At 34.3% G+C, this 21,445-nt stretch overlaps 1 protein-coding gene across 2 annotated transcripts in view; it reads right to left on the reverse strand.

Moving 5' to 3' along the window:
• LOC142351496 (uncharacterized) overlaps positions 1-21,445 on the reverse strand; it is a 95,821-nt gene that overhangs the window by 66,125 nt on the left and 8,251 nt on the right. For both annotated transcript variants that reach the window (XM_075403542.1, XM_075403543.1), the window contains exon 4: positions 3,104-3,259. In XM_075403542.1, the coding sequence (XP_075259657.1) occupies positions 3,104-3,259 (156 nt within the window). The remainder of the gene's footprint in view (positions 1-3,103; positions 3,260-21,445) is intronic.

A 21,445-nucleotide genomic window follows, 5' to 3' on the forward strand; every position in this document is an offset into this window, starting at 1 on the left:
ATTATAGATTGATTAATTAATTTTCGTTTTAAGCGTAAATGTCGAAAATTTAAACTGCAAAAAGGGTTCGCGTGGAAAATAGAGATGAAGTTTCTTACTATATTTTGTCAGCGTTTTCTACGGGAGTTTTCTTTTAAAGAGTATCTTCTATTAATGGTACATTTCTTTCAGAAACGTCATTTCAATTTGAAAGAAATGGCAGAAATAATTGGTATTTATTGGCAGTATAGATGATACCTTATAGTGCGAAAAATTAATTGATAATTAACTAAAAGAAAATTGAAGCAAAGGATTTTTTAAAATGTCAGAAATTGATCGTAACGACGATTTGCAGATTCCAAGGAACGCTGGGTCCTCTTCATAACGCGTTATATTACTTTCAAACGAGGGGCGCTTTTATCAGTGACTTGGAATAGTCCAAAAATTATAGCTGGATGAACACAGAACGTGACTCTGAAAGGTTCAATTGAAAAAATAGCTATTGTATATTCAAAAAGTTTTCACACAGATTACAGTGAAAATTAGATATGGTGGCAATCGCCAAAGTAGAAGCATCTCTCGTGCTTACTAGAATGATAAAAAGGAACAATTTCATCAAACTATCAAAAGTTGACTATTTCTGCTATTTCTGCACCAAAAACAGTGATAAACAATTTTTCAACATTGAGTGTAATGCTATTTTTTCTACTGTGAAAAAATAAACAGGCAATTGAAACAACAGGAAAAAAGTTTTTTTACGCAATTTACCTTTTTGTGGTTTCATCTAAGATATGATTAAAATCAATTTTCAAACAATGACAACAACATATGTTACGCAGAGAAAGATGAAAATTCTAATGTTCTTCTGTCATCTGTGAAAGTAATTACATGTTATTTTTTAGAAAATATTAAGCGTCTGGGGAAAAAGCAACAAATGTTGAAAAAAATCAACTTTATTCTGCTTTTAAATTGATTTTTTTTTCAACTGTGAGAGCCTTAAGCATTAATTTAATCTAAATTTTAGGGAATATCAAAAGTATAATCGAGGTGATTTTTCAACAAAAATAATCATTTTTTGCTATGTTCTATATAAGAAAAAAGTCCATTTATTGCTCTAGGAGTGTATTTTCGAACAACTGTATTTTTTAAGAATTGTCCTCAACGGTTGAATTTTGAGACAACTTGAAGAAATTGACCAATAAGCGTTTTAGCGAGAAATGGCTTAAATGCGGAAAAAGCTGGGAATTTTTTCATTGGTATTTTATTTATTATAATTCACTATTACTTTGCTCAATCAAAAAAAAATTTTATCCTCCAATCAAAATTGATTTTCAGTAAAATATTTTAGTCTGATTAATTACAAATGGCTACTAGTTTTCTAAGTTGCCTCAAAGATGTAATGGTTGAAAATTCTTCCCAAAGATTGACAAAATAAAAATATGGAGCTAAGGGATGGAACACTGGTTTAAAACAATTTTATTTGGGGAAAAACAGATGTCAAACTATCCGTTCTAATAGCAACATCATCAATAGATCTTCAGATTGCGGCACTATAGAGAGAAAATGCCAACTTTTCAAAAAACAAACAAACGAGATACAAATTAAAGAGACAACACGTGACATTTGGCAAGTATTGAGCTTCATTAATGTCTTTGAAAAAAAATGCATGAAAATTATTGCGATATGTAACTGAAATTTGAATTTGTTTAACAGCTATCAAATTATTCTCCAATAGAAAGCATATATCACCTATGAAATTAACAGTTATGTAACGAAATTTCTAGGCAACAAACTACTTAATTTTTTTTAAAATAACATCGTCAAAAACCAAAAAAAAAAAACGTTAGAGAGCCTGAAACCATTAAATAGAGTCAAAATTTTTGCCAAAACCGAAATTCAATGGATGTGGCAATGCAAAGATTGGTAACTGACTTGAGAAATAAACTTAAAAAACTTTGGTTTTAGAAAAGGTAAGCATACGCAAATTCAGCCATTTACAATTTGATTTTTATGAACATATCTGACAAATATCCAAAAACTGCTCTCGAACGATTATTAGTGGGATCTCTAGTTTACAAGAGCTAGCTTCAGTCGGGAATTCTGAAAAGTTAATTCACTAAAGATCTTTAAATGATTAATTACATTAGAGATTATTATTTACCGCCAATAAGTTTTGCTCTTCAAAACTGACACCAATTTCAGCATTTTTTTCCATTTAATTGGTTGTATTTGACTGCCACCAATTGATTTCGGCCACTTAAAATTGAAAATAAGAAAAAAAATAGATCACGCAAAACGAGACAACTAACATTGAGTCAAACGCATTGAGTCAACTACGTAAAGCAACTCGAAAAGTAATAAAAGTTTACATAAAAACATTTTTATTTACAATTTCAAAATTTGTCTGAAAGCAATTAATCAGAGTACCAATTTTAAAACCCATTTCTTACAAAAAAACTTCCTAATCCAAAGGTTAGTTGACAGTTGTGTCTTTGAAGAACTTGCAGGAAAGTGTTTTCATAATACGATACAAATCAGTGTTTTTAGGTTTGCAAAATCTTTGGCTGTGTTTTCATTGTCTCAAAGTCCATCACTTGATTACAGGTGTAATAGCGGAAACAAAAAAAATGGTTTAAAATAAGGCACACAAAATGTTTGTAGGGTGGTGGGCAAAAAAGCAGGGGAAAGCAGGGCCAGAGCCCTCAACTTGAGATGATCATTTTTTTCTTCTCATCAATTTGATTTTTTTGCTCAATGTCAAAGACCACTTAATTTCTCCTCCTATTCCAAGATAATGTTAACATTTAGTTGTGCCTATGAACGACTTGCAGATGATTCGTCTTATAGTATCTTAGATGGTACCAATTTTAATCTTTCAGCAATGATGAATGACACATTTTATTGAATTGAAAACAGAATTTGTTCACATCGATGTAAAATATTTGCAATATTCTATTATGCAAATATTTTACATCTGTAGAGTTGATCTGTTCTCAGATAAAATATCGCTCAAAATATTAGTGCTGCTTCAAGACCAGCGCATTAGTCCTTCAAGACTGAAAAATATGCAACGCATCCTCATTATATGTCTAACTGACTAATTTCAGCTATTAATTTTACGTACCTGACACTAGAGATAAGGAGCAAGATAACTCCACATCCACACCCTCGAGGAAGTCGAGGTAGAAACTGGTGTGAACAAGTCTGTACCAGGACAGGACAGTTAGAATACTGCAACACCAGTAGCAGAAACTCATCAACACTATCACCACTTGAAGGACTGGAACACATTAATAGCTTCTCACTTATTTCGTAGTATTTTCTCATTTCATTACTTTTTTGCCATTCAATTGAAACAATCAAACTGAAGTTAAAGAGGCTTTCTGTACACAATAAAAACATTCCTTTAGTAAGTTTTTTTTTATGATGGAAAGACAATGATGGATTGATAAATCTTTGTCTCTTTAAACTATTGTTATTTTTGTCTATTTACAGTTCAATTTCATTGAAGAGAACAGAAAACTTAATTCTGAAGCTATAAAACTACTTGAAGAGGAGGACTGCTACACTGCTACACTAGCCTCACAAAAAAACGCTATATTAGAGCACTCAAAAAGATATATAAATCTTTGACCGCAGTTCTCCGATACCTTTTACTGAAAAAACCTTTTCTTGAAAAAAACTGTCCTGAAAAAACCTTTTCCTGAAAAAACCTGTCATGCACATCATACCATATAATGTAAATCGGGAAAAGTTTGTTTTAATTTCTGGAAATAAATTCTGCTTAGCATATAAGAAAAGTATTTTATCAGCTTTTTTAATGGCTGCTAAATAAAGAAATTAAGCAAGCTCGGTAATGTGCGATCGCACATAATGTTTCGACCCCGCTCATCCACATTCTTAACGTAATTGGCTACCAAATGATGAAGAGATCAAAAACATAGATATCGTTCAATAAACAACCAATGGAATATAATAAAGCCACGCCTGAGGGACGATGACAGTTTATGATAATAGAACTACTAAAAAGAACCATTATAAAAAATCAAAACCAAACATCATTTACGACCACAACTCGATGTCTGCAATTAAAAAAATCAGAACAAAATTGAATTCGCGTCAGATAAAATCCAAACAAAACAGTTTAACCTATAATTCATTAGAACAAAATGGGACCAGTTCTCAATGCGACTGGTTACCAGGTCGACGAAAAAGTGAAAAAATAGCAAAAAGGTGCAAAGTTAAAAAAAATAAGTTTATATTTTTGAGAACAATCAACTTCACAGTTATTAATGTCATTAGATATCACCTAAAATCACTGAAAATTTCTTTTAAGAAGCTCCATAGGAAGCAATTGAGACATACCAGAAACCAATCTTCAATTGCGCAAAATTTTAAAGCCAATGGAACTGACGATTATTGTAATAAACCAAAAAGAAAACAAAAATCCTCTAAAATGTACAAATATCTACAAACCTCAAACATTATGAAGTCTCGTAGTAAAAGAAGTAAAAAAGCCGAGGAACAAAAGTTCGAAGCTAAAACTATTACATGGGTTAATTTATAGCTCACTGCAAACGGGTTGTGACCCGTGTTTACAAAGACTGAACTACAATTTGACCAAAAAACTATTTTAAAAAAGACAAAGCTCAAAAACCAAATATGTTTTGGAAACAAATATTTCCAAAGTCATGACAGATTTAGGATTTCAACAAAAAGCGATCGATTAAATTGCAACACCTCAGGAAACAATTTGGGCTTTTTAATAATGAGACCACTCCACGGCCCCACAAAATAACAAATACATAACAAAGACACAAAGAAGCCAAAACTTCAAAAAATTTTACGACATCACAATATACAAGGCACTACATTTATAAGATCTTACCCGCAAAAACTGTAAATCATCCTATTCTCCTCATCCTAACATCAACGAGCCTTCCCTATAAAAGGACAACGTAGACACGACAACAAAAGAAACCCGAAAATTGAACAGTATATAATTCTCGAAACCTTTTTTTTGAAAATAAATGGTCGAAGCAATCAGCCACATAGTATAGCAAAGCGCAATAATAGTGGATGATTCATCAAAAGTAATTGAGACATATAATCAGTTAGGTTGAGTTACATGGTGATCAAATTGAAAGCAAAAAGAGACAGTTGAAGAAAACTGTTTTAAAAAATTTAATTTGAAAATCATGAAAACAAACAGCTATAAACTGAAATCATTATCTAAGTGGAACTATACGTCCTGGAGAAGCAATTGCAACCTAACCTAACTTTATCTGATATATGGCGGACAACAGCAAAAGGAAAGACGAAAATAGAAAAACAACAAGAAATCCACAAAATTTTGAGAGATAACTTGGTCGCACAAAAAGCATAAACTAATCAACAAAAGCAACTAATATATGCAGATACGCATTTTCCAACGCTGTTCAAATTTTTTTCTATGCTTTCTTTTAATTAGATTTGCCAACAATGTGATAATTCGAGAAGTAAACGAAAATGCAATTATGCTCAAAAATGAAAATGAAAAAAAAATTATTTGAAAACGCGTAGTATCAAAGCGAGGAAAACATAAGTTGAGTATACAACCGTTTCCAACAATAAAATATTACTCACACAGAATTGGTATTTGTCTGTTTTTACTTAGGCTGCGCCCGAAGTTGAGAGAAATAATATAAAATAGTGGTAAAGTTGAAAAATTCACCCATCTTTTATTAAAACAAATACATTCAAAGTCATAAGAGACATTAGATAACAACTAAAAGACTTGTCTAGATTCATCTCTAACTCCTAAAAAATTAACTGCACCTTTGATTGGGGACACTAAGTCGTTGGGCTACAAAAAGTATAACAAATGAAAGCAAAACTCAATAAGTCAAAATTTGTATGAAAACAATTGGTCAAAGCCATAAAAACCATGAACTTAACTCTTAAACCATAATATAATTTCTTTGAAAATCTTTTTTGCAAATAGTATCTGTCATTAATTGAGCCTTGATTTGAGATTTTTGTCAGTAATTTACATAAAAACATTTACATAGCGGAAATGGTTTGAAAAAAAAGCTCGCGCCCCATTTCAATCTGAAAAATTTTTTATCGTAAGGATCCACGGTGAGATCAAGATCAGCCCAAATAATGCTGCGCGTCTAACATAACATTCAATTGTTCAATTGATTGCGAAATGGAACAATTTTTAAACAACATTTACATTTGTCAAAAAAATTATGCTTTTTTTGTAATTATCGAGTTTAAATTTGCAAAAAGCTTGCAATATTATGATCCAGAAGACTCATAAAGCCAGCGGGACTATAACTAGCTCCTTTATTAGCCTGAAAAAATTTTAACCGCAGATTTAGGGCGTCTAATTCCAGCCAATTTAAAGCAAGTGGTCTAAAAAAGCAAACGTAGTCCTATTTTTCTCGAAAAAGTCTAACTTTTGAAAAATTCAGCATAAATTCTAGCCAAAAAACTCGGACCGAACAACTCAGCAACCCTCTGTTATCTTTAGAGATGAAATAAAAAGCAGTAAGGTTTACAATTTTTACATTTTTTTAAGCAAAATTGACAAAAATTTGGTCAAAAATACTGAAAATGTGAATAAAAACAGCAATTATTCACAAAACTTTGAAGCTCGATAACTCCCTATAAAAAACGAAAAATGAAAAAATCTTTTTAATTCTTATTCTACGCTTGACTGGCTTTCTAATGATACCACTTACAATTCTCTACGATGATTATATCGATCGGCCAAAAATGACGGAACAAAAAAACCCATTTGAGTATATAGTTCCTCCCTCCCCACTAAAGTGGGGGTCGGAACAATTAAAAATCATTCATGCAGTAAAATTTCGATGAATTAAGTTGATAATACAACCACTCTACTATCCAGTTAGTTGATTACAGTGAGAAATAAGTCAAAATCGACCTTAGCTAGAATCAGTGGGTTTTGCCACGAAACCACGCACTCAAACAAAGCTTTGAAAAACCTTGAAAAGCTTTGAATTAAAAGTTCACAAAACCCACAACTGGCCTGCTTGCAGTAAAAAAAAAACAAACTTAGCAGCACCACTCTAGCATATAGGAGACGCCAGACGGCGAACGAGACTGGAAACGTTTTTCTGCCCCAATACTTACCATGCAAAACATTGATGTACATAAATACATATATTTAATACTCATTACTAAAAATATACTTATAGAATGCTTACTGGCAGTATTTCAATAATCATCGGTCTAACGTTTTGCCTTTTCGTGAAAACATTCAAAAGGAATTTGTTTAATTTGCTGGAATGTTGAATTCTGAAGTTGTTGTCTTAGATTTTGAAGGTTTTCGTCAAAAAAAGTCCGGTTTTATAGTTAAAGAGTTGTCAATTTGCTCAAACAATTATTCAGACACAATCTTATTTCTTCCACCACTGCCATACAATTCTCTTTCCACTAGTGAGAGGAAATCTCATCAGTGGGTTAGTAGGTTCTTACACGGTTTATCTTGGAGCACTGTCAGTTATCCTTACTAGTTTCTATCCCAAATCTTTGTCGCAATTAAACTTCGTTTTACATCCGGAAAGTTTTACATCTGCAAAAGGAAAAGAGAAATCGGAATCACTGCAAACTCTATTGCAGAAGGAAGTTGTAGATTTGGACACTCTTTTTTGCCCAAAAGTTGGAGAAATTTCTCATCCGATTAAACAATTTACTTGTGCTTTGCACTCTTTCAACTTACCCGAGAAACAAAAGAAAAAACATTGTGCTAAAAGAAAAGCACAATTGTATTTCTATTGGCTAACACTGCCCACCAATGAGCCGTCGAGTGGAGAAGGTAGCTCCTTCAGTTCTTCAAGTGAATTTATCTCCAAGTTTGACAGTATGCAGTTGCAAAACGAATGATAATCAAATAACTCTATCTTTGGTCAGAGAGGAAAAAGTAGAATCACGGGGGCAATCTATTCTGAGGAAACAACAAATTCTTTGCAATATAGCTGAGGTTGAGACGCTGAAGAAATATCTTTCACTGCTCGAATATTTTCAAATGTACCATGTCTTTACAAGAGAAAATGAAAAGACTGAAACTAACCCCTTTACCTATTCACAAGTCGTCAGCACCGGTTCAAGTGACCCTGGACGACGAAAGTCTCCCTGATGAAATAAAGCAGTTTGTCAGCAAAGGAAATGTGTCAATTGTATACTATGCAAAGGATTATGGCATGCAATCGAACTACAAAGTGACTTACAAGAAGGAAGACAAAGACTCTAGATATACTACATATGAATTTTTTATGGTTGAGAGAGGTACTAACAAAATAATGAGCTAACACAAAAACTGATATTTTAATTCATTTTTGATCAAAACGTCTTTTAAAATGAGTGATAAAGAAGACCAGATAGATTTGCCTGCTGGAATAGGTTTGAATGATTTAGATTTCAATGAAGAAAATCAAGAGAGACGCTCATGGAAATTTTGTAACTCTAGTCTACCACGATCAGAAGTAGTGTATTTTACTCAAATCGTAATAATACTGTTTCTTATTTGCGTGTCTTTGATCAAACTTGTGTTTTTTCATCTTGATTGTGAAGAGTCAACATTTTGGTTTTCATTGCTTTCATGCACAGTTGGCTACGCGCTTCCTAATCCGAAGCTATGAACAAGATAATTTCAACAAGCGATAGACTAATCATGGCTGTTTGTGGGCCGTCATGCTGTGGTAAAACTGAGCTCATATTTCAAATGTTACTGAGAAACACCTTTTATCCAAAATTTATATCTATTTACTACTTTTATCAACACGAGCAACCAAAGTTCAGCTCTATAGAGCGTAACTTGAACATTTTTTTCACAAAGTTTTCTGGATTTGATTTCATTTCACAGCTGGAAAACTGCCTGCTTGTTTTTGACGATTCTTGCGAGGAAATTTTCAATGACAAAGAATTTTCGAAACTCGCAACTGCTGGACGTCATAGAAATATTAGCGTCATTTACGTTAAGCATAACTTATTCCAACAGAGTAAATGGTCAAGAACAATTGATCTGAACACAACCCACATCATTTTGTTCAAATCACCTAGAGACATACAGCAGATTACCTATATTGGCAAACAGTTAAACAACACAAGTTTTTTAAAAGAAAGCTACGAATTAGCAACAAAATTACACTTTGGACACTTACTCATCGACTTGGATCCGTAAACTTCAGACACTTTGCGTTATTGTTCAAATATTGTAAAAATAGGTCCAACAATTTTTTATCTACCTTCCTCCAAAGCAGTTATAACTAACTTGACAGATGAGAGAGAAAGAGTTATGTATGCTAAAGCAAATGCTCGAGTTGTCTGAGAGTAATTTCAGAAAGTTCGTCAAAGAAGAACCAAATAGTTTTATAAACTTTCTATGTGAATGTTTGCTCAATGTAATCAATGGCAATGTTCCAGTCAAAAAGCAGTTACTTAAAAATCAAGAGGATTCATTTCAGCAGTTACTATCAAAGGAAACAAGTCTGAAGAAAAAGCGATTTATTTTAGCGAAAAAACCAGATTTTATCAAGGCAATAGGATTCTCGTGCTATCTTTACTTGAAAGTCAAATAATACATGCAGAAGAATTTGTTTTGATCCCCAAGAGAATGTTCATATCAAAAAATCCAACCAAGGAAGAAATTTTTGATAATCCAATATATCAACAAAAAACCACTCAGTTATCACTCCTACAAAGATCCAATCCAAATTTTGATCAAAGCAGTGGAAAAAAATTAAAAGATGCTGACACAAGCACTGATAGATTGATTACGAGAACGAAGAGTACCGGTGATGGAACAAGTAATCCAGATGACGTAAAATCAGAATTATTTGTTAGTGATGACAGTGAAATCGAACCCGTAGTGAAAAAACGGAAGGATTCCGCGTTTGACTCAATAATGCTAGAATTAAAATAAATCGATGAAAATAAAACAAAAAGAGCTGCAATTATCCTGAAAAAATTTTTTGATTCCGATACTGTTTCTATTAGTGAAGAGAATAACGTCCTCCATATTGAAGATGAACCTCAAGGAGTGAAGGTGACAAATTTCTTGTACAATTTACAACAACCTACCAAAAAAATTGACGCGCAAAAGTATTCAAAAAAATTGAGTGACCTTGATATAGCAGCCCATTTGGTTTACAATACTCATGCAAAAAAAGTTCTCGATGAGTTTTACAGCGAAGAAGAGGACGAGCAACCGACTCGAAAACAAAAGAAACAGCAGCAGCAACAAAAACAACCAAGAGGAAGATCTGAAACAAAAGAAAAAAGTGCAAAGCCAAAAGTCGAAGAGAGCAAAAAGAAGACAGACGAAGACACGAGTAGAAAAGACTGGGCTTCCTATAGATGATGTGAAGAAACTTGACAACCTCTATTTAGAAGGACCTGCGTCATTTGGAAACGCAAAAAGACTGTAAAATTTGAGTAAATTATCAATAAAAAAAGTAAAAATGTATTTGGAAACAAAACCATCTTTCACCAAATATCGTTCACATCGCCTCTGATTTCCAAGGCTTAAAGTAATTGTTAACGACCTAAATGAGATCTGGTCCGTAGATCTAGCACTTGTTGATAAAACTGCGAAGTACAACCGTGGTGTAAAATACCTTCTTGTTGCAGTTGACTGTCTCTCAAGATATCTAAGGGTTGAACCACTAAAAACAAAATATGCTATAAAAACTGCAGAGGCTTTCAAAAAGATGATCAAACATAAGCAACCTAAAAAAGTTTGGTTCGATGATGGCACAGAGTTCCTCGGTGCTTTCAAAGACTTTTGCAACAAACGCGGAATTCATTTATACAGTACGTTCAGTTAGAAAAAGTCTGCTTTTGCTGAAAGAAATTTACGTTCCCTCAAAAATATAATATACAGATACTTAGAAGAAAAGTGGACCTATTCATATCTAGATAAAGAGTTAATCGAACAATCAAAATTGCTCCAAACAAAGTCACAAAAAAAGACGTTCCGCGGCTTGTATCAATGATTGCGAATACATTTTCTCAAAAACCAAAATTTTTTGTAGGTTATCTTGTGCGAATACTGAAAAAACAGGAGACGTTTGGAAAGGGTTAAAAACAGTCTTTTACAGACGAGATTTTTCAGATTTCGTCCATCCCAACATTGAACCCTCCAACGTACTCTCTTATTGATACCGATAAAGAAATTGTTCAGGGTAAATTCTATCAACCCGAACTCCAATTAGTACGAGAATCACTTTTGCAAAATGGCAAGTAAACGTTTTGAAGATGAATATACGGTACATGTAATCTCCTCCGCTTCGATGGAGATCTTTGATCAAAACACATTGGCTTCATTCAGAAACTTTTTCAATGATGAAATACAACTGTCGGGAGACTGAAGAGTAAATTTGAGTGAAATTATTTTTCCAACGAAAATAGAACACATCACAAACGGGGTCCTAACTTCTTACAGTTTAAGTGGTTTAGAAGATCACCAACGGAATAGCTCTGGAGCCAATGTCATATCACGTCCATACAACGGTGAGCGATTAGCTTTCATGCCAGGAACTTTTGATACTGTGCCACAGTTGCTAGCTACCATTAAAAGAACTGTTGGTTTACCAAATTTTTCTTTCAGAGAAATTAAAAGTTCCGGTAAATTTGAAATTGTCTTTCGAAAATACGAGGGTATTACGTTTCCAAGCGATGAAATTCCTAGCTTTATTGGTTTCAAGGGTGTCCCTGATGGACGAGGAACACACATTGGGTACAAAATGGACACAACTGCAAATAAACTGATAAAAAAAAGATGATACCAAGGCTTTTATGGGTGACTTTCCAGCTGATCTGTGCACCGGGAAACACTTGATATTCATTTATACAAACATTATTGAGTATCAATACGTGGGCGATGCGAAAGCACCTTTATTACGAGTCATTGATTCAAAACAACGGTTGAAAAACGGTAGCATCTGCGAGCTTGAACCAACACACAGAATAGTTTTTTCGCATTTGGATTACAAAAACCTTCTTTCAAATACGATTCAATCAATTTCTATAGAACTACGCACCCACCGAGGCAGGTCAGTTAATCCCCTTTTCAGGGACCGGTAAAGTCATTCTGACGTTACAATTCAAAAAATTTGGTGAGTAAAAGCAATGGAATCATACTATACCAATCAAGCATCTGCATTACCTTATTTTTCGGGGCAATATAGACAAAGATGTAGCAGCTTTGGAGCTTTAGCAAGTGGCATCGGAAGAATCGCTCTACCTCTTGCAAGAAAATTTATTATACCAGCAGCAAAACGTGTTGGAAAAGAACTTCTGTTACAGAGCGTACCAGAGTTAATGGACGTTGTCAGTTAAAAAAATCACCAAAACAAGCGCTGAAAAACACGATATCAAATACGTTCAAAAAGAAAACAGGAGGCTCATTGGCACTGCGAATGAGACAAAAACGAATGAATCCCAGACGATCCAAACGTTCAGGTTCAAAAGCGAGAAAAGGTAGCAAAAAAAGAAAGGTGGTCATTTCAAAACACAAACAGCCAAAGAGAAGTCGGTCGGATTTCTTTGCCGAAGTTAAAGATGATCGGTAACATGTTACCAACAGAGGCAACACATAGTTCCTTAGATTTATTTGAAAAACCAGCGCTTCTTGTAACTTTTGATGGGAGTTTTTGTCAAAAAGTAGGACCAGTTTACAGTCCTAATGGACCCATGCTTGAGTTTGAGGTTGCTGGAGACAGAAATAATTTTATTGATCTGCAAAAAAATTCCTTGAAATTAAATGCAAGATAGTTCAGGCATCTGAAGCTGATTTAAAATATGATGCTGGAGCTGCAGCAGATGTAACCAAAACAGACGCTCCTTACTTTTGTAATAATGTTTTACATTCACTCTTTTCCGACTGCACAGTATCAGCCAACGGATTAAAAATTTCAAATGCAAATGGAAATTATGCTCACAAAAGTTTCATTGAAACTGAATTTTCTCACAACAAGGATGCAAAAGCTACTTGGTTGGCTTGCCAAGGTTATTCGTACGAGGATAATCCTGGAGCGATAACAACAGCTGAAGTTAACAGACGAAAAGCTTTGGTTAGACAATCTGCTGAATGTACAGTTTATGGAAAAGTGGCAGTAGATTTTTTTACATGCGATCGTCATCTTTTGAGTGGAGTCAATCTACGAATTTCGTTTCGACGATCAATTGATGATTTTCTAATAATTTCTGACGATGCTGGAAAGTCGTACAAGGTTAAAATTATTGAAGCTAATTTGTATGTGAGAAAAATGACGCTGAACGATGACGTGGTCTCTGCAATTGAAAAAAATTTAATATCAAGTCCAGCGTCCTATCCTTACTTAGAAACTATAACTAAAACGTTTTTGGCTTCCACTGGTTTGCAAAGTTGGAAACAGGAAGATGTATTTAGCAGGGAGCCCATTCGACGTCTTGCTATTTGTCTTAACACAGATGAAGCCTTCTTAGGAAGCAAACAACTCAATCCTTTTCACTTTCGTAAATTTAATCCGGAGCAGATTTGTATTTATCGAAATGGACTCCCTGTTGCTGACAGCCCCATAATGACAACTGACGTAAAACGCTTGTACTTCAACACAATGTCAGATTTAGCCTATATCGATAATGGGCATGGAATTAGTTTGTCTGAATACCCCAACCATTTCATTATGGTGTTTGATCTCACCAGCACTCAGCAGGCTTGACATGATTTTATTCATCTTGAACTTAAAAATTGTTCAATTTCAATTGAATTTAAATTTTCAGCAGCATTACCCAACAATATAGAAATTTTTATTTTTGGGGAAAAAGCAAGCACTATCTTCATCGATTCTGCCCGAAGAGTTTCAAAAAATCATATTCTCACAAACCGATGGATGAAAATGAAATAAACAACCTTGTTCAAGCATGTAAACTTTTGAAATACAAGTTCCGAGGTGTATTCGCAGCTGACAATTTCCCTGTTAATCTATCTCACAACAGTTTCATCATAGTGAATGTATCAACCTCTCAGTAAATTGGAACACATTGGACACTTTTTTGTCGGAGAAATGGAAAATATATTTTTGCTGATCCACTTGGACAAAACTTAGCTTCATACAAAAATTTACATAATAGACTTGCTTCCTCTGCTGATAATATTCAAACTGTGTTTGAATTGCTTAGAAACCAACCAATTCAAAAACCAAACTCAATAATGTGTGGCTTATTTTGCATTTATATTGCTCATTACCTCTTTGATGAAAAAGAATTTCTAAAGATGAGTGATGTTGATTTGATACGTTTTGCGCTACATATGATGCTCTAACATTACTAACTTTTGTATCGAAATAAATTTTTTTTCCAAACTTTATTTTTTCTTCAAAAACTAAGCGTACACACAAAACATCATTATCAATATCTAATTTCCCATAACCACTCACAAAAATATCCATTATTTGACAGAAAGCACCTGCATGATGACCATACAAAAGGTTTTCAAATCTTTTTAGAGTTTCAGTTGATAAACAGTCAGTTTGCATTTGCTGATTCAATATTTTCTCAGCATTTTCCACAGATTTGTAGGCAACAAATCCATTTTGACGGTGATTTTTGCTCGGGACATTGCTTAAGTTGGGTAACCGCTTCTGAATTGCGGTTGCGTCTCCTTTTGTAAGCGGTGCTGAACTGTTGTATTCCACAGCTGGTTTGAGTTTTTTAATAACCTCTCCAGTTGCCTCCACTGTGGCTCCGTTTGAAAAAAAAGTTTTGAAGGTTGTGTACAAACAGGGAACTGCATAAAGCTTATTACGTATCAATTTTTCCGTAGAAACGTCAGACACATCAAACAACACATGATAATGGTTAGAGGGTAACACTTCACAATAGCCGTTTTCACAATGCATGCACACAGCGTAATTCTTGGCAAATAATGAAGATGGTTTCTCATCTGAAACGAAAAATCTGAAATTTTTTTGAAATTGTTTAAATTAAGCAGGTGAGCGCTCTTACATAGCTTCCACCATTTTGTCAAAGCGGTTCTTTTATTCAGATATTTCATGGTGGTCGTCTTTTTGCTTCAACTTTTGCTGGCGTTGCTTTAGCTGTTATATCAGTATCATTAGAATTGTTAGCAGTAGATCGAATCTTTGGAGATTTTTTCATCAGCTTTTCAAATTCTTCGAGTGTTAGTGTAATTCTTTGTTGAAATTCATAGTCATGTTCAGCTTTTTTGAATAATTTTAAAAAGACGTAACTTCCAGTCTTTTCATAAGACTTACTCGTTGCTCTAACCAAACGTTTTTCACTTTTAGAAACGTCGAAATGAGCGTCTCCAAACTCGGCGTCTTTCTCAGCTGTAAATGGCATTGTACAATTCTTTTCTCAACTTATTGAATCAAACTGTTTTACTTTGAAAATGAAATACCAATGAATTCTTTGGAAATGAAATTTGAACACACACACACACACACACACGTGCAAGCTAAATATAGAATTCTTCAACTGATAAGAATAATGTGTAAAATATAACATTTAACTATATGTTAGCTGTATGTTTAGCTACATGGTTAGCTAACAAAAACAGTAATTGTACACTACCATGTGTGAAACACTTGTATGTCTACAGTATTTCCAACAAACAACGAGATTGAATAGAACACACACACACACACACACATTCTTCAACTGATAAGAACAAAGGGTAAAATTCAGCGTTTACATACATAGTAGCAGCGTGTTTAGCTACATGTTTAGCAACCAGGAACAGTAATTGCAAACTGCAATGTGTCAAACATATATCTCTATAGTGTTTCCAACAAAACAACGAGATTGTCAGTGCATTCCGTGTTATCTTCTAGCTTGAAAATAACACCTAAAACCCATAATTTTACGATTGCTGAATACATAAAAGTTAATTACAATGTAGAATTATTTGTGACCCTGGGTGTGTTGATAGACATTTGTTTAAAAAAGTGTGCTAAACTGTGAGCCAAACCCCTTCCAGGCAATGCAGATGCTTGATTGGTATAGTATGATTCCATTGCTTTTACTCACCAAATTTTTTAAATTTTAACGTCAGAATTACTTTACCGGTCCATGAAAAGGAGACTAACTGACCTGTCTCGGTGCGTAGTTCTATAGAAATTGATTGAATTGTATTTGAAAGAAGTTTTTTGTAATCCAAATTCGAAAAAACTATTCTGTGTGTTGCTTCAAGCTCGCAGATGCTACCGTTTTTCAACCGTTGTTTTGAATCAATGACTCGTAATAAAGGTGCTTTCGCATCGCCCACGTATTGATACTCAATAATGTTTGTATAAATGAATATCAAGTAATTCCCGGCGCACAGATCAGCTGGAAAGTCACCCATAAAAACCTTGGTATCATCTTTTTTCATCAGTTTATTTGCAGTTGTGTCCATTTTGTACCCAATGTGTGTTCCTCGTCCATCAGGGACACCCTTGAAACCAATAATGCTAGGAATTTCATCGCTTGGAAACGTAATTCACTCTTATTTTCCAAAGACAATTTCAAATTTACCGGAACTTTTAATTTCACTGGAAGAAAAATTTGGTAAACCAACAGTTCCTTTAACGGTAGCTAACAACTGTGGCACAGTATCAAAAGTTCCTGGCATGAAAGCTAATCGCTCACCGTTGTATGGACGTGATATGACATTGGCTCCAGAGCTATTCCGTTGGTGATCTTCTAAACCATCTAAACTGTAAGAAGTTAGGACCCCGTTTGTGATGTGTTCTATTTTCGTTGGAAAAATAATTTCACTCAAAGCTACTCTCCAGTCTCCCGGCAGTTGTATTTCATCATTGAAAAAGTTTCTGAATGAAGCCAATGTGTTTTGATCAAAGATCTCCATCGAAGCGGAGGAGATTACGTGTACCATAAATTCATCTTCAAAACGTTTACTTGCCATTTTGCAAAAGAGATTCTCGTACTAATTAGAGTTCAGGTTGATAGAATTTACCCTGAATAATTTCTTTATCGGTATCAATAAGAGAGTACTTTGGAGGGTTCAATGTTGGGATGGACTAAATCTGAAAAATTTCGTCTGTAAAAGACTTTTTGTAACCCTTTCCAAACGTCTCCTCTTTTTTCAGTATTCGTACAAGATCACCAACAAAAAATTTTGGTTTTTGAGAAAATGTTGTATTCGAAATCAACGATACAAGCCGCGGAACATCTTTTTTGTGACTTTGTTTGGAGCAATTTTGATTGTTCGATTAACTCTAGAATTGATAGTTTTAACAAATGAATCCACTTTATCTAGATATGAATAGGTCCACTTTTCTTCTAAGTATCTGTATATTATATTTTTGAGGGAACGTATATTTCTTTCAGCAAAAGCAGACTTTTTCTCACTGAACGTACTGTATAAATGAATTCCGCGTTTGTTGCAAAGGTCTTTGAAAACACCGAGGAACTCTGTGCCATCATCGACCCAAACTTTTTTAGGTTGCTTATGTTTGATCATCTTTTTGAAAGCCTCTGCAGTTTTTGTAGCATATTTTGTTTTGAGTGGTTCAACCCTGAGATATCTTGAGAGACAGTCAACTGCAACAAGAAGGTATTTTACACCACGGTTGTACTTTGCAAGTTTATCAACAAATGCTACATCTACGGACCAGATCTCATTTAGGTCGTTAACAATTACTTTAAGCCTTGGAAATCTGAGGCGACGTGAACGATATTTGGTGAAAGATGGTTTTGTTTCCAAATACATTTTTACTTTTTTCATTGATAATTTACTCAAATTTTGCAGTCTTTTTGCGTTTCCAAATGACGCAGGTCCTTCTAAATAGAGGTTGTCAAGTTTCTTCACATCATCTATAGGAAGCCCAGTCTTTTCTACTCGTGTCTTCGTCTGTCTTCTTTTTGCTCTCTTCGACTTTTCGCTTTGCGCTTTTTTCTTTTGTTTCAGATCTTCCTCTTGGTTGTTTTTGTTGCTGCTGCTGTTTCTTTTGTTTTCGAGTCGGTTGCTCGTCCTCTTCTTCGCTGTAAAACTCATCGAGAACTTTTTTTGCATGAGTATTGTAAACCAAATGGGCTGCTATATCAAGGTCACTCAATATTTTTGAATACTTTTGCACGTCAATTTTTTTGGTAGGTTGTTGTAAATTGTACAAGAAATTTGTCACCTTCACTCCTTGAGGTTCATCTTCAATATGGAGGACGTTATTCTCTTCACTAATAGAAACAGTATCGGAATCAAAAAATTTTTTCAGGATAACTGCAGCTCTTTTTGTTTTATTTTCATCCATTAATTTTAGTTCTAGCATTATTGAGTCAAACGCTGAATCCTTCCGTTTTTTCACTATGGGTTCGATTTCACTGTCATCACTAACAAATAATTCTGATTTTACGTCATCTGGATCAGTTGTTCCATCACCGGTACTCATCGTTCTCGTGATCAATCTATCAGTGCTTGTGTCAGCATCTTTTAATTTTTTTCCACTGCTTTGCTCAAAATTTGGATTAGGTCTTTGTAGGAGTGATAACTGAGTTGCTTTTTGTTAATATATTGGATTATCAAAAATTTCTTCCTTGGTTGGATTTTTTGATATGAACATTCTCTTGGGGATCAAAACAAATTCTTCTGCATGCATTATTTGATTTTCAAGTAAAGATAGCACGAGAATCCTATTGCCTTGATAAGTTCTGGTTTTTTCGCTAAAATATATCGCTTTTTCTTCAGACTTGTTTCCTTTGATAGTAACTGCTGAAATGAATCCTCTTGATTTTTAAGTAACTGCTTTTTGACTGGAACATTGCCATTGATTACATTGAGCAAACATTCAGATAGAAAGTTTATAAAATAATTTGGTGCTGCTTTGCGAATTTTCTGAAATTACTCTCAGACAGCTCGAGCATTTGCTTTAGCATACATAACTCTTTCTATCTCATCTGTCAAGTTAATTATAACTGCTTTGGAGGAATGCAGATAAAAAATTGTTGGACCTGGTTGTACAATATTTGAACAAAAACGCAAAGTGTCCGAAGTTTTCGGATCCAAGTCGATGAGTAAGTGTCCAAAGGGTAATTTTGTTGCTAATTCACAGCTTTTTTTAAAAACTTGTGTGGTTTAACTGTTTGCCAATATAGGTAATCTGCTGTATGTCTCTAGGTGATTTGAACAAAATGATGTGGGTTGTGTTCAGATCAATTGTTCTTGACCATTTACTCTGTTGGAATAAGTTATGCTTAACGTAAATGACGCTAAAATTTCTATGACGTCCAGCAGTTGCGAGTTTCGAAAACTCTTTGTCATTGAAAATTTCCTCGCAAGAATCGTCAAAAACAAGCAGACAGTTTTCCAGCTGTGAAATGAAATCAAATCCAGAAAACTTTGTGACAAAAATTTTCAAGTTACGCTCTATAGAGCTGAACCTCGGTTGCTCGTGTTGTTAAAAGTAGTAAATAGATTTAAATTTTGGATAAAAGGTGTTTCTCAGTAACATTTGAAATATGAGCTCAGTTTTACCACAGCATGACGGCCCACAAACAGCCATGAATAGTCTATCGCTTGTTGAAATTATCTTGTTCATAGCTTCGGATTAGGAAGCGCGTAGCCAACTGTGCATGAAAGCAATGAAAACCAAAATTTTGACTCTTCACAATCAAGATGAAAAAACACAAGTTTGATCAAAGACACGCAAATAAGAAACAGTATTATTACGATTTGAGTAAAATACACTACTTCTGATCGTGGTAGACTAGAGTTACAAAATTTCCATGAGCGTCTCTCTTGATTTTCTTCATTGAAATCTAAATCATTCAAACCTATTCCAGCAGGCGAATCTATCTGGTCTTCTTTATCACTCATTTTAAAAGACGTTTTGATCAAAAATGAATCAAAACATCAGTTTTTGTGTTAGCTCATTATTTTGTTAGTACCTCTCTCAACCATAAAAAATTCATATGTAGTATATCTAGAGTCGTCTTTGTCTTCCTTCTTGTAAGTCACTTTGTAGTTCGATTGCATGCCATAATCCTTTGCATAGTAGACAATTGACTCCACATTTCCTTTGCTGACAACCTGCTTTATTTCATCAGGGAGACTTTCGTCGTCCAGGGTCACTTGAACCGGTGCTGACGACTTGTGAATAGGTAAAGGGGTCAGTTTCAGTCTTTTCATTTTCTCTTGTAAAGACATGGTACATTTGAAAATATTCGAGCAGTGAAAGATATTTCTTCAGCGTCTCAACCTCAGCTATATTGCAAAGAATTTGTTGTTTCCTCAGAATAGATTGCCCCCGTGATTCTACTTTTTCCTCTCTGACCAAAGATAGAGTTATTTGATTATCATTCGTTTTGCAACTGCATACTGTCAAACTTGGAGATAAATTCACTTGAAGAACTGAAGGAGCTACCTTCTCCACTCGACGGCTCATTGGTGGGCAGTGTTAGCCAATAGAAATACAGTTGTGCTTTTCTTTTAGCACAATGTTTTTTCTTTTGTTTCTCGGGTAAGTTGAAAGAGTGCAAAGGACAAGTAAAATGTTTAATCGGATGAGAAATTTCTTCTACTTTTGGGCAAAAAAGAGTGTCCAAATCTACAACTTCCTTCTGCAATAGAGTTTGCATTGATTCCGATTTCTCTTTTCCTTTTGCATAAAACTTTCCGGATGAAAAACGAAGTTTAATTGCGACAAAGATTTGGGACAGAAACCAGTAAGGATAACTGTCAGTGCTCCAAGATAAACCGTGTAAGAACCTACTAACCCACTGATGAGATTTCCTCTCACTAGCGGAAAGAGAATTGTATGGCAGTGGTGGAAGAAATAAGATTGTGTCTGAATAATTGTTTGAGCAAATTGACAACTCTTTAACTATAAAACCGGACTTTTTTTGACGAAAACCTTCAAAATCTAAGACAACAACTTCAGAATTCAACATTCCAGCAAATTAAACAAATTCCTTTTGAATGTTTTCACGAAAAGGCAAAACGTTAGACCAGTCATGTGACCAATTTAAGCATTTGTGATTGGACAAGGTAAAACTTAGGAATATCCAGTGCCTTTCTGACTATGCTCTGCAATAAACCCTGAAGCGTCATGAAGTATTGCATGTAATCGAAGCAATTTATAAGACTTCAAGTAAGTGTCTAACGAGGAGTTGTCTATACCAATAAGTCCACCATATGGTCTCAACTTGAGAACTATTTCCAAGTTAATGTCTGGGTCCAGATAATGACATGCTGCCAAAAAGTATACAAACCGTTCACTATATTCTGGGTAGTCAACTTTTATTTGTTTGTAAATTTAATGAATGTTTTTCAAATCTATGGTCGCTATGGTTGTCAAGCTGATTCTCAAACAGAGAAATGAATAAATGAACAAAAGTTGCTTTTATGTACGGAAATAATCAAGTCAACAAAAATTTGTCTATCTTTTATAGTAGAGACCTTATCTGAGAAAATTTTCAAGTCAACAAAAAATCAATTTTGAATGCTCTTTCATAG

The sequence above is a fragment of the Convolutriloba macropyga genome, chromosome 13 (assembly GCF_964194025.1).
Source record: "Convolutriloba macropyga chromosome 13, txConMacr16.3, whole genome shotgun sequence".
Lineage (NCBI taxonomy): Eukaryota > Metazoa > Xenacoelomorpha > Acoela > Convolutidae > Convolutriloba > Convolutriloba macropyga.